The sequence below is a fragment of the Carcharodon carcharias genome, chromosome 15 (assembly GCF_017639515.1).
Source record: "Carcharodon carcharias isolate sCarCar2 chromosome 15, sCarCar2.pri, whole genome shotgun sequence".
Lineage (NCBI taxonomy): Eukaryota > Metazoa > Chordata > Chondrichthyes > Lamniformes > Lamnidae > Carcharodon > Carcharodon carcharias.
This window is the reverse complement of record NC_054481.1, coordinates 21,055,610-21,069,495: the sequence shown is the minus strand read 5'-3', so window position 1 is coordinate 21,069,495 and position 13,886 is coordinate 21,055,610. Positions and strand designations below refer to the sequence as shown.

The 13,886-nt window shown below is 42.9% G+C and overlaps 2 protein-coding genes across 5 annotated transcripts in view; one reads left to right on the top strand and one right to left on the bottom strand.

The window, feature by feature from the left end:
• Positions 1-13,762, bottom strand: part of LOC121288075 (protein FAM83G-like) — a 39,684-nt gene extending 25,922 nt beyond the window's left edge. The window contains exons 1-2 of the mRNA XM_041206374.1: positions 12,849-13,762; positions 8,882-9,049 (exon numbers count right to left, since the gene is read on the bottom strand). Of these exons, the coding sequence (XP_041062308.1) occupies positions 8,882-9,049; positions 12,849-13,391 (711 nt within the window). The 5' untranslated portion in view covers positions 13,392-13,762. The remainder of the gene's footprint in view (positions 1-8,881; positions 9,050-12,848) is intronic.
• Positions 1-13,886, top strand: part of slc5a10 (solute carrier family 5 member 10) — a 152,425-nt gene that overhangs the window by 102,133 nt on the left and 36,406 nt on the right. The window lies entirely within an intron of this gene.

Genomic DNA, 13,886 nt, shown 5'->3' with positions numbered 1-13,886 from the left:
CCTCAAGAAAATAAGCCAGTCCACTTTATTTTTTCTTAGTGGAGCTTACAGAATATGATCATCCAGGTGCTATCCTGATATGTTGACGTCAAAACAGGAGAAAACTGGTTATAGGATTTTTGAGATGCCTTGCCACCATGATTCGAAATTCCAGTTAATTTATTCGGCCAACTCAGAGATGAAAACAAGATTTTATCTGTGTTTGGCAGGTCTGGAGATTGAACAGATGTTACAGACTATGCAGCAAGTTGAGACTTGAAGCCATTTGCTGCTACTCAGAGACATTCTGATGTGGATCCGAAGCGCGTGTCAGATAATCCATTACCTGTTAGTTATCATGGAGATTATGAACAAAGCAACAAAGCAAGTTCGAGAATCATTGGCAGAAAATGAGGGAAGCTGAAAATCAGCTGGAGGAAACGAAAGGATTTGTCAGGGACAAGGACAAAAAGTAAAAGTAAAGGACGTTTGAATTTTGTGACAAAAGAATATTTAGCATGAAATAAAAATAGAAAATGCTGGAAAGACTAGGAGGTCTGGCAGCATCTGTGGAGAGAGAAACGGAGGTAACATTTCAAGTCTGTATGACTCTGCTTCAGAGGTCTGAAGAAGTCATTTTTTTAATTAGTTCATGAGATGTGGGTGTTACTGGCTAGGCCAGCATTTATTGCCCATCACTAGTAGCCCTTGAGAAGGTGGTGGTGAGCTGCCTTCTTGAACCGCTGCAGTTCATGTGGTGTAGGTACACCCACAGTGCTGTTAGGGAGGGAGTTTCAGGATTTTGACCCAGCGACAGTGAAGGAATGGCGATATATTTCCAAGTCAGGATGGTGAGTGGCTTGAAGGGGAACTTCCAGGTGGTGGTGTTCACATCTAACTGCTGCCCTTGTCTTCTAACTGGTAGTGGTCATGGGTTTGGAAGGTGCTGTCTAAGGAGACTTGTTGAGTTGCTGCATCTTGTAGAGATGCATCGGTGGTGCAGGGAGTGAATGTTTGTGGATGTGGTGCCCATCAAGTGAGCTGCTTTGTCCTGGATCATGTCAAGTTTCTTGAATGTTGTCAGAACTGCACTCATCCAGGCAAGTCACACTCCTGACTTGTGCTTTGTAGGCGGTGGACAGGCTTGGGGAGTCAGGAGGTGAGTTACTTGCCGCAGGATTCCTAGCCTCTAGTCATATGGACTCGAAACTCAATTTCTCTCTCCACAGATGTGGAGTTTTTCCAGCATTTTCTTGTCTCCTCGAATTCCTGGCTCCTGTCTAGCCGATGTCAGAAGAGTCAGCGTTTTTAGTTCAGATTTCCAGCATCCACAGTCTTTTGCTTTTATCTTAATATTTAGCATGACATTGGCCCAAATCTTCCGATTAGTGTCGGAACAGCTCTGACTGACACTAATCACAGGAAAAAATACTCACCTCCCTGCCAGGTGTTTTTTTCCGGCCAGGCATTTGATGCTGGCTGCTCCTTGAAGCCTCCATTCTACGAGAGCAGGCAGGCACAGCGCAGCAGTGAGGCCAAGCTACACCCCCTTTTTAACCACACTAGCTGCCGTATTCTGGTAAGAGATTAAATGTCCCAAAGCTTGTGTAAATTGTGCTATTTCCAACTCTGTTTTACAATGGAAAATGTGATTTTTATTATCTACAATTTATTAAATATCTCGTGGCCGGCATTTCTAAATCAAATCACTTGCAATTCTTTGAGTGGACAGGCTGAAACTGAGGGCAAAACTCGTGGGTTTAAGATTGCCTGTAGCTGTCAACCTCCAAAAAGGCACAGCTCACCCCACTGACAGTACTAACCCCTCCCTCCCTCACCCAGCACAGTGTTCACCACGCCCCACACCACCTCCCCCCTCCAAACTCCCTCACCCTACGAGAATGCTCAACTCCCCCCTCCCCCACCCAACAACGCTGACTCTTCTGACACCACCTGGACAGGAGCCAGGAATTCTAGAAGACAAGTTGGAAGAGGAGGTGTGGGAGGTGGGTGAACACTGTCGGGCGGCGAAGGGGAGGGGTGCGGGCGAGCACTAAGATAAAAGCTAAATACTGTGGATGCTGGAAACCTGAAATAAAAACAGAAAATACTGGAAAAACTCAGCAGGTCTGGCAGCATCTGTGGAGAGAGAAACAGAGTTAACGTTTTGAGTCCGTATGACCCTTCTTCAGAGCTGGGGGCCTAACACTGTCTTGGGGGGGGAGGGGGGGTGGTTTGGTGGTGGTGGTGGTGGTGGTGGTGGGTGTGAGCACTGTCCAGCAGCAAGGTGAACATTTTTAGGGAAAGGAAGTGAACATTGCTGCGGGTTCTGGAGTGCTTTGACACTCCAGCTGATTTACTTAAGAGTTACACTGGTTTTATACCTGCTATGAAAAACTCCATGTAAACCCACGTAAAAATCATGGTAAGTATAATGCAAACAGCCTGCATTGCTCTGGCCAATCACAGAATATTCTGGGCAGGGTAAAACTGGCAATTAGAAATTTAAACTTTCTGCGTAAGTACCAGGGATGTGCACACGTCAGGACTTCCAAGGGGTCTTCAGGGTACGTCCAGTCTCCAGCTACCTGGAAGCCAGAAGGTCTGGGCCATTGTCCTTATGAACAAATGTTTCTTTCGAAGGAGGAAAAGAGAATGAAGACCCCATCTGGAGTTTTGTGTTAAATTTTGGGAACCGAATCTCCACAAAGGCCTATTGGTCTTGGAGTGGGTACAGCGCAGGTTCACCAGAATTATATTAGGGTTTAAAGCGGGGTGGGAAACTATTTTCTTGTCAAGGCCACTTAGACATAAATAAAACCAGTGGCAGGCCACACAAACATTAAAAAGCAACCTAATTTATATATTTTGAGAGAGAATACAGAAACATTCAACCCACCCACTGCTTTAACACGATGGATGAGTTTGCATTTTCTTTATGATCAATGTATGTATGCTAGCACAGCTTCTGTGCTTCAATGGCAGCACTCCCAAAATTCAGGTCAACTTTTTGCTTGCTTTCCTTTCCCATTCTGTCTCTCTCCTACCCACTCGGTCTCACCCCCAAACCAGCCCAGGACAGTGACTCAACAACCCAAGGTTCTGGCCAGCTCCCAATCTGGGCCTGGAGCCTGGGCCTCTTCCTCAGTCAGCAGGGGCTGAGCCCCTGTCCTGGGACACCAATGGAGCTAGGAGGGGGCGGTGAGCCTGGCAATGGAGCCGGGTGTCCTGCTCCCTTTGACCGCTGCCCCAGTTTACTCACGCCGCCCTCTGATCGGCAGCCGGCAGCTTCCCGTCTTGGCCCTGTGCTTCTGCACCCAGACCTTGGGCCTCACCCTCTTCCCCACAGCCTGGGCCTCTGGTGACTGCGGCCGAGGCACAGGCATCAGAACATGGCGGCGGCTGGCCCAGACTGCAGCACATGGTGGGGGGTGGGGGGTGGAGGGAGGGGTGGATGGGCTGAATTTTGAAATCTCACTGCAGGCCGATTGAGAAAGTGCAATGGGCCGGATCCGGCCCCTGCGCTCGGGTTTCCCCAGCCCCGGCTTAAAGGGTGGGGCAGTGTATTTGCTTCTTAAGGACAATACCCACTTAAATAATGATCTTAATGTCCTTTACAAATGGAGATAATTTACATTATGTTCCGATCCAGTTCCCTCATCTATCAGCTGTTGGTAATAAAAGAATGGTCAAAACACTGTTTGCAGGAGGAGTAGTGGGTGGATGAAATTTATTCGATTTTATTTGATTTCAATTACTGAAGAAAGACAAATAGTGAGTTAAAGGCAGGGGAACTCTGTTGCTGGAGGGCCGGGTGGGATAGCAGATGCCATCAGCCCACAACAGTCAACACTGAAAGGATTGGAGTTTTCAGAAAGTTGCTTCTAAAGTTTAAACAACAGGCAAAGAACAAAGACTTTTGAGTTCTGTTTCTTTAGGTGCTGATTATAAGCTGTGTTCAAGATCAAATTGCAGTACTACCACCAAGAGCCATTCATAAAGAAATTGTGCAGCCTCAGAAACTAGATCGTGTACTAATGTTACATAAGTAACATAATCAGTTTTAAGCTGATTATTATAATTATACATAAGATCATAGGAAGCTTGCAATGTTTTACCGGATAGTTACCCATGGGGTCAAAAACAGTGACATAAACTGCCCCAAATCACAATTCTATCTATAGCTTTTGTTAACACAGCAATGTGGTTGATTTTTAACTGCTCTCTGAAATGGCCTAGCATGCCTCAGTTGTATCTATTCATTACAAAAAGCTGAATAAGAATAATACCAGATGGTCCATTTGATTTTAGCCTCAGTATTGGAAACAATATAGGTACACTCTGCCCAGTCACCCCAAAGTCCCCCTCCCTAACATCTTATGCCAAAATTGGGAGAGCTGTCCCACAGACTAGTCAAATAACAGCCTGACCTAGCCATAACCACCGAATCATACCTTACAGCCAATGTCCCATACTCCTACATCAACATTCCTCGGTATGTCCTGTGCCACCAGCAGTACAGACTGACCAGGGTGGCGGCACAGTGGTATGCGGATGGGAGGGAGTCCTCAACATTGACTCTGGACCCCATGAAGTTTCATGGCATCAGATCAAACATGGGCAAGGAAAACTCCTGCTAATTACCACCTACTACCCTCCCTCTGCTGATGAATCAGTGCTCCTCCACGTTGAACACCACTTAGAAGAAGCAGAGAGGGTGGCAAGGCAACAGAATGTACTGAGCAGGGACTTCAACGTTCATCACCAAGAGTGGCTTGGTAGAATGACTACTGACCTAGCAAGCCAAGTTGCTGATGATTGCACAGTTTTCAGTACCTTTCATGACTAGCTACTAAAGCAGTCCCTGTCCACATGCTGCAAGATCTGGAAAACATTCAGGCTTGAGCTGAATAAGTGGCAAGTAACATTCACGCCTCTCAAGTGCCAGGAAACGGCCATCCTCAACAAGAGGGAGTTTAACAATCTTCCATTGACCTTCAACAGCAAGAAGCTCAACACCATGGAATTCCCTTCCTAACAGCACTGTGGGTGTACCTACACCACATGGACTGCAGCGATTTATGAATGCAGCTCACCACCACCACCTTTCTCAAGGGCAATTAGGGATGGGCAATAAATGCTGGCCTAGCCAGCAATGCTCACACTCCCATGAATGATCAAATAAAAAACATCCAGGAAAAAGCAGCCCACTAGATCAGTACTCAATCCACCACCTTAATTATTCACTCCCTTAACCACCATCTACGAGATGCACCATGACAACTCACCATGGCTTCTTTGACAGCACCTTCCAAAGCCATAGCCTCCGCCATCTAGGAGGACAAGGGAGCAGATGCATGGGAACTCCTCCCCTGCAAGTTTGCCTTCAAGTCACACATTGATCTGACTTAGAAATCTGTCGCTAGGTAAAATCCTAGAATTCCATCACGAATAGGACTGTGTGTCTATCTACACCACATGAACCGCAGCAACTCAGGAAGGCATCACCACCTTCTCAAGGGCAAGTGGGGACAGGCTAGACAAGGCCTTGCCAGTGACACACATCCACAAGTGAATAAAACCATCTGAGAATTATACTGCACAAAAGGAGGCTGGTTGATATATCGAGCTGGTGCCAGCTCTTTGAAAGAGCTATCCAATTTGTCCACTTTAAAACTTTAATCCTTTAAACCTACATATTTAACCAAGCTTTTAGTCACCTGCCCTAATAACTCCTTATATGACTTGGTGTCAAATTTTGTCTGATAATTGCTCCTAGGAAGCATTTTAGATATTTACTATGTTAAAGGCACTGTATAAATGCAAGTTGTTATTAGATGCTGTATAGCGCTAACAGGATTTTGTTAACACCAGTGATTATATGTAAAGGTCTGGTTATTTCTGCTGATGCTGCTCTCTCAAATCAGTACCAAAATATAAAAATAACATGTGTTTAAAGTTTGTATTCAGTTTCCAAAACCTGCTTGGAAGTTACAAAATTACATACTTGGCAAGTAGAATGCAAATTTTAAGGAATCCATGATTGTTATTTGCAATTTGCCATTGTAATTAAGTCTTTATATTTATTACCGCACTACTGACAGATCATATTTGCCTTGGGAAGTTATAGTGTGCATTCTTAATACTGCGCCATCTGTTAATTATGAACTAATGGGACAGAAGTAAGTGCTACTATATAACCCTATTTAAAATAAATTGCCTTGCAGCTAAGAGACAAGATAGTTATTCAAAGCTGGTACTCTAAGCAGGGCGATGAGGAGGCCACATTGCACTCATGGAAAAATGAAAGCATTCGCACAATTCTCAACACCAAAATCTGACAGGTTACTGATGAATTACAAGTACAATCATCAACAATGTCAGGACACCATATACAAATTGTATTAAGGTTTTCACAAATGTAATCAAAACTTGTACTTGGTCAAAACACACGATTTAGTCTGAACAATTTTGGTAATTTTTGCGAAATTTGGAATTAATTCTGCTGATTTAACACAAACAAATAATCTGATCTTCTGGCTGCAAATGACACAAACACACAAATGCAGAGGCACACATACATGCACAAATGCATGCAGAGACTGCTATTGTTTGTGTCTCACTTGAATAATATAACATTATATCCAAATTACAACTGGAAACAGGTTGTTCAGCCTAACTAGTCCATGTTGATGCTGATCCTCCACATGAACAGTAGCCTAATTCTGCGTGCCTCCCTCATTCCCCTATCCCTTCATTCAAACATCTTCATTCAACCATCTATCCAACCTATTCTTAAATGCTGACATGGGTCTCTGCTGCAATCATTAAGTCCCAGTTATGCACTCCATAGACTCACAGCCTTGAAATGGAGGAATGTTTCTCATGCTCTTGGTCCCAAACCTTTTACATTTAATCTTATAGTTATGATCGCCTCATTCTAAATACCTACCAAATCACCATCTGTTCTAACGAAAACAGTCCCAATAGGCAACCAGGAGATGATGTGATGGAACCACAAGGTAAGAGAATTATTTGATTATCTGAGGGTCTCCTAATCTTATACTACTCGTATTATATAAAAAATCTTTGCTGCGCTGTTTCACTAAGTCACTTCATGTTTGTTCTTTTGACAATTCATGATTTTGAGCTTGTTTTTTTTTTGAAAAAAAACTTTCAAAATTTTAGACTTTGTTTTAAATATAAATTTCCTCATCCAGAATTAATGTCAGCAATCAGTGCAGATAAGAGATCTATCATTAGCCATGTTCAATGGATAATGTCTGTATTTAAGGTAGAGTTTCCACATGCTTTATTTATAATCCATATGCTTGCTTCATATTACACCTGTAAACATTGAACCTTTCTTTCTGTTATTTGCTGCTGTGTGGTAACCACACCTTAAAGCTTAGACAAGTGGTATCTGTATGGGATTCTACACTCCCTGAGCCAGCTCTTTGTTTTTTGTTTTAGCTCTGGCACTTTTTGATGACCCAAATGTTGTGTAAAAGAGTTCTGGTTATTTCTAGTAATTAAATCTTAATACAATTCTATCTATTTCTTAAGCCATCTGTTCATCAACGTAATGTAGAAGCCAGACTGTTGCAGAACATATTTAATATCAACAGTAAACAATTCCACAGTGCTTCATAAGACTGTAATCAGACAAAATTTAACACCAAGTTCTATAAAAAAAATCCCCTTTTCACTCATATACTCATCTAATTTCCTTTTGAAAGCATCTGTATCGTTTTCCTCAACCACTTCCTGTGGTAGCCAGTTTCACATTCTAACCAATCCGAGTAAAGAAACTTTACCTCATTGTTGTATTGGATTTATTGGTAACTACCTTGTATAAATAGCCCTAGTTTTAGATTCTCCCACATTCTTTCTACAATTACCCTGTCCAACAAATTCATCATTTCAAAGATCACTATCAGGGCTTCTCTTTTTCACAAGAAATAGTCTACATAGATATTCAATAAAACACTGATACTGTGGAGCACGCCATTCTTTTATCAACACTTTTATGCCATCAAAATAGGAAATCATCATTGAAATTCACACAGGAAATAACTTGATTAGTAAACAAAAAGACATACTTTGGATTCTGCCTTCCATCATAAAACTGCTCCAGTTTAAACCACATTCAAACTGAAATATCAAAATGTTTTCACACCCAAGAAACAGATGGTGCAGTGACAATATAAACTGTGACTAAATGGAAATTTGGCATGTTATATGGATTAGAATAGAAACCTGTTAGTGAATGCAAAGTATTAATCCAACTTTGGGGGTTCAGAGGTGATTGTAAACTGATCATGCTGTTCAGGAAGCCAGATGAAAGCAACTGCTTAATAATTTAGAGACAGGTTTTTCATTCTGTGCTGTAAATTTCCATGCAGATCAGCAGCAGGCAGAGAAAGTGGATTTTAACCAAGGGATATCTACATTTCAAATGCTTTTGGATAACCATTGTAGTTTCATCATCTGGTGCACTCACATTGATGCTAGTTCTCAGCTCCTTGTAGAGGTATATGGTGAAAGAGGGCAGTGAACTGTCACTTCTGATTCTAATCAATAAACAGACTTTGCAAAACATTTAAAGGCAATTGACCTTTGAAGTAAGTCAAAAATGACAACATGAGGCTGCCAAACCAAAATGTTTTCACTGTTGAAAAAGGCCACTATTAAAGACCTTTGTATTTTTTTCTTTATGTTTTACCACTTCAGAATAATATCTTGTACAAAATCTCACGCAAAGGTACGCCTCTCTGTAGCTTTATAGGGGCTTATCGTGAACTAATAAAGCATCTCAGAGCAACATTATTTTTAAGCTAGTATCTGTGACTAACACAACATCAGCGCTGGTTGATCCGGCTGTCCACTTTATTCCACTTACTTTCAACATCCCCATATGCATTCCTGAACTCTCACACATCTTCAGGAAATGTTTGATGTTAACGTCATCATGGATGATGTAGACAGGAACCTTCCTCTTGAAGCTGGCGTCCAGTAAGTCTTTGAAGATATCAATGTCTGTAAATAAATCCATTACGACAGCGATTACCTGTGAACAGCAATAAACGCAGTCGTAGTTACGCACACGAATGCTACGGCCATTGAATCATTCTATTGCTGACATTTTCCATTGTCTGTGGTTGAAGTTCATTTCACTTTTTGGAATGGAATTCCATTTGGATAAGGCAGATGTTTCTGCTTGTGGGAGAAACCAAAACTAGGAGTTGTAAATATAAGATAGTCACTAATAAATCCATTAAGGAATTCAGAGAAAACCTCTGTACCCGTGAAATACTTCGAAGTGGAACTCACTACCTCAGAGGCAAATAGTATTAATGCATTTAACAGAATGCTAAATATAACATGAGGGATAAAGAAATAGAAGCATGCGCCAATAGGGTTAGATGAAATTGGACGGAGGGATGCTTGTGTGGAGCATAAATACCAGCATAGCCTATTCGGACTGAATGGCCTGGTTCTGTGCTTTAAATTCCAGTGCTTCTATGTGATTGCATTTACCAATACCAGTAATTAAAAAAAAACACTAACCAAGTAAGGAAGGAATTTCCATATGTACATTGCCTTTCACAGCCTCAGGATGTCCCAAGGTGCCTGCTTTACAACATTAAAAATGTATTCACTTTTTAGGAAATAGAACAGCAAATTTGTACACACGCTCCCGCAAACAGCAATGCAATGACTAGATCATCATTTTTAATGATGTCGATTGAGGGATAAATATTGGCCAAGACAATGGGGCGAATTCCCCTATACTTCGAAATAGTTTCCTAGGGACCTTTTTACATTCACCCACGAGGCACACAAGATTTCAGTTTAACAACTCATCTGAAAGGCAGCACCTCTAACAGTGCAGCACCCCTTATGCACTGCTTGGAAGCGTTAGGTTAGATTATGTGCTCAAGTCGCTGGAGCGGACCAACAACCTTCTGACTCAAAGACAAGAGCATTAGCACTAAATCATGGCCGAAAAGAAGGAATCTACTGTACTTTGCTTTCTCTGCTCAACTCTCCAATACAATCCACAAGCTGTCGGTTGGGGAGTTCAGAGTCTGCTCTGTAAATTGCTCTTCAATCTTCAATTGATTGCCCACGTGTTTCGACAAGTAAGAAAGCTACATCAAAGGGAATTATTAGTCAAAATCCTTCAAAAGTGTTTAACAACATGTTTCCTATAACTGGATTTGTATTCACATCAAAATTTGGAATTTAAGTTAGTTCCAGCGATAAATTAACATTTGTCATCATCAATCTGTATAAACCCAGAGTTTATTTTAGCTTGAAACTGAGTTTTGAAATTGATACAATTTTGGAATGATGATCATTATGAATGAAAAGGTGCTTTATATTAGGATACAGCTAAAACATGGGTTACACCAAGTGAAAAATAAAATAACTATTCTAATGTTATGACACCATGCTTGTGAAGGCAAAATTACACCATGTTAAGCTGAGGCATGAGAATTTATTTCATTCCTCTATAACTAATTCTACTTTCTGTGGCTCTTTCTGTGTATCCTTGGCTTTAACGGGTGTCACAGAATTAACATGGGAACAAGGGTACCCTGTGTCAATTTCATTTGATAAGACCATGGCTGATATGTACCTCCACTCCATTTACCTGCCTTTGCTCCAAGCTCCCTGATTCCCTTACCTGACACAGAAAAAACTATTGCTTCTGCCTTGAAAATGTCAATTGGTCCCAGTGTCCACAGCCTTTTGGGGAAGAGAGTTGTGCACTACCTTGAGTGTGAAAAATTACTTGCTAATGTCACTCCTAAATAACCAAGCTTTGATTCTAAGATACTGTCCCCTCATTCTGGATTCCACCACCAGGCAAATAGTACCTGCATCTACCCTAAACCCTTTAGATTAGATCACCACTCAACTTCTAAACTCAGGCAAAACAAAGCAAGTTTATGTCAAATAAAAGCAAAGTACTGCGGATGCTGGAAATCTGAAATAAAAACAGAAAATGGCTGGAAAACTCAGCAGATCTGGAGAGAGAAGCAGAGCTAAGGTTTTGAGTCTGTATTATTCTTCTCTTCAGAGCTTCTGAAAAAGGCGCACAGATTAGAAACATTAACTCTGTTTCTCTCTCCACAGACACTGCTGGACCTGCTGAGTTTTTCCAGTATTTTCCATTTCTATTTCAAGTAACCTGTACTCATAAGAGGTGTTTTTCTTGAGAAAAAATCCTTGAGGAATCCTGGTTGACATGATAGGAATGTGTTGGACAGGGTAGATATGGAAAGAACGATTCCACTTATGGGAGAATTCAAAACTAAGGGCTATAAGTACAAGATAGTTGCTAATAAATCCAACAGTGAAATAAGGAGAATTGTCTTTACTCAGAGTGGTTAGAATGTGGGACTCGCTACCACAGGAAGTGGTTGATGGAAGGAACAGATACTTTCAAAAGGAAATTAAATGACTAATTAAGGGAAAAAAGGGAATGGCAAGACTTGCTGAGGCTGAGATGAGGTAAGATGAAATGGGAGGAGACTGTGGAGCATAAATACCAGCACAGAATTACTCATGACAAAGCTTGTTTTAACATGTCGTACTGACGGAATAGAATGTATAGCGTGGAATGAAGACCCTCCAGGCCAGGAATTATCCTGCCCCCACCCCCCCCCCCCCCCATCCTCTTCAGCTCCCACTCGCCATCCCATTGATTCCCCTTCCTCACTGTTACTTATTTAGTGTGATATTTTTCCTGTTTACAAGGCATTTATTTCTACCGTTACAGCAGGAGTGGATTCAACACTGATGTCATGGCTGTAATGTAAAAATTTCAGCTGGAAACCCAAACTGTTTAACCCAACCCCTTCGCCCTACCTGATCCTGCAAAAGTAAGAATTTGTTAAAGTTCATATCATTACTTATACCATTGAAATATTTTAAAAACTAATCGGCCATAAAGCAACACTAAAGTCACTTTCATCAGCTACTGATTTGCTGCATGTCCATTATCTTATATAGGTGGAAGGATGCTGACTAAAGTCACACAATCCTAAGGTAGCTTGCGGGATGTAATGATGATTCAGAAATGGTTACTTCCATGTTGACGATAAAGAAAACAACTTATGTTTGCAAATGCTGCAGTCAGTGGTCCAAATTGTCTATTTTGGAATTTAAAGAACAGAAAATGCTGGAAAAGCTCAGCAGGTCTGACAGCATCTGTGGAATTAACGTTTCCAGTCCACTTGGACTCTGCTTTGGAACAGAATTCTCTCCCTAAACCTCCCGATCTCTCTCTCTCTCTCCCTTCCTTTAAGACCATCCCGAAAACCAACGCCTCTGACCAAACAAAAACAGAAAATGCTGGGAAAAGTTCAGCAGGTCTACAGCATCTGTGGAGAGAGAAAAAAGTTAACGTTTCGAGTCCTTATGACTCTGAAGAATAGGGAGGCGAAACATGAACTCTGTTTCTCTCTCCACAGATGCTGTCAGACCCGCTGAGTTTTCCCAGCATTTTCTGTTTTTATTTCAGATTTCCAACATCCGCAGTGTTTGGCTTTTGTCTCACGGACCAAGCTCCGAGTCGGCTGTCCCAATATCTCCTTCTGAGAAATACCTGAGTATCGACCCTCTTTCGGATAATCGCTACTGTGAGGTCCTTTGCGAGGTTGGCGCTTGGGTTTTCGCAAGGTGTTGTATATCAGAGTTTCTAACTGGCTGGTCTAGGTTGGTTAATGCGTTATTTTTTTTCTCTCTCTCTCTCTCTCTCTCTCTCTCTCTGGTTTTAATTAGCCGCCAGATCATTTCAAAACTTGAATCCGGCCATCCAGACGCTGCATAGGCAATTTCCATTTGAATATCCTCACCTTTTGCGCTTGGCTGATCATCCTGCGGACCATCTCCTTGATGTGGATCGAGCCGGCCACAGGAGGCTGTGTGTACACAGTGGCTCGGGTCACCCCGCGGTAGGCGGAGGACTCCGGCCAACCCAGCTCCAAACAGGGACGGGATACGTCCGAGGTGTCGGGCCAGTAATGCAGAGAGAGGGGCTTCTTCTCCGGTTCCTCGCTTGCTTTTCTCCCCTCTCCCTCGCTCTCTCCTCCTTTTCCCTCTTCCTCTACTCCTCCTCCTCGTCCCTCCTCTTGACCCTCTTCATCCTGCCACTGGGTGCTCGGCCCCTCCGGTAAGAAATCCCGCATCGAGCCCAGGATCTGCTGGATGTCCAACTCGGACAGGAACTCCCTCAGGTTCTCCTTCGCCACCGTTTCGCGAAAGGCTGGGCCCCCGCTGGCCAGGAGGGTCTCCAGTGCCAGCCTCTGAGCCTCGCTGTAGTAAAACTCGGGCTTGGACTCATTGGTCCGGTAGTTGATATTCCCTTCGTCCAGACACAGCAGCTGCGAGAGAGCCATTGAGCCCCCAGCGAAAACCCACAAGCCGCAGCAGCTGTGCACCGTCAGTGAAGCAAGGATCGTGGCAATGGGACCGGCAGCCAAACCTTTGGGTTTGGCACCTCGAAAATGCTCCTCCCCGTTTAGTCGCCTCTCCTCCTCCCCCCCACCGCCAACCTGTTTTAGACAGTGGACTGAACTCAGCGCCACACCTGGATCTCACCACCTCTCAGACGTCCCATTTCCTCAGGATCCCGGCCACACCCAGATTAGAGTGAATTTATATATATATATATTGAAAGCAGGAGGAAGCCGACTCAGGCGGCAGTTCTTTCTCAAACAGGTGTGTTCTCTGAAGCCACGTTTGCCGGCAATGAACTGACAACCTGCAACGTAACTCTGCCTTGGCAACAGAGCTGTACTTTTGGATCGTATTCCCACCCCTTCCGAGACGTCATGTAGCTTCCAGACTAGACCGCTTCCCACCGGGACTTTAGAATACTCAATAGTGAAAGT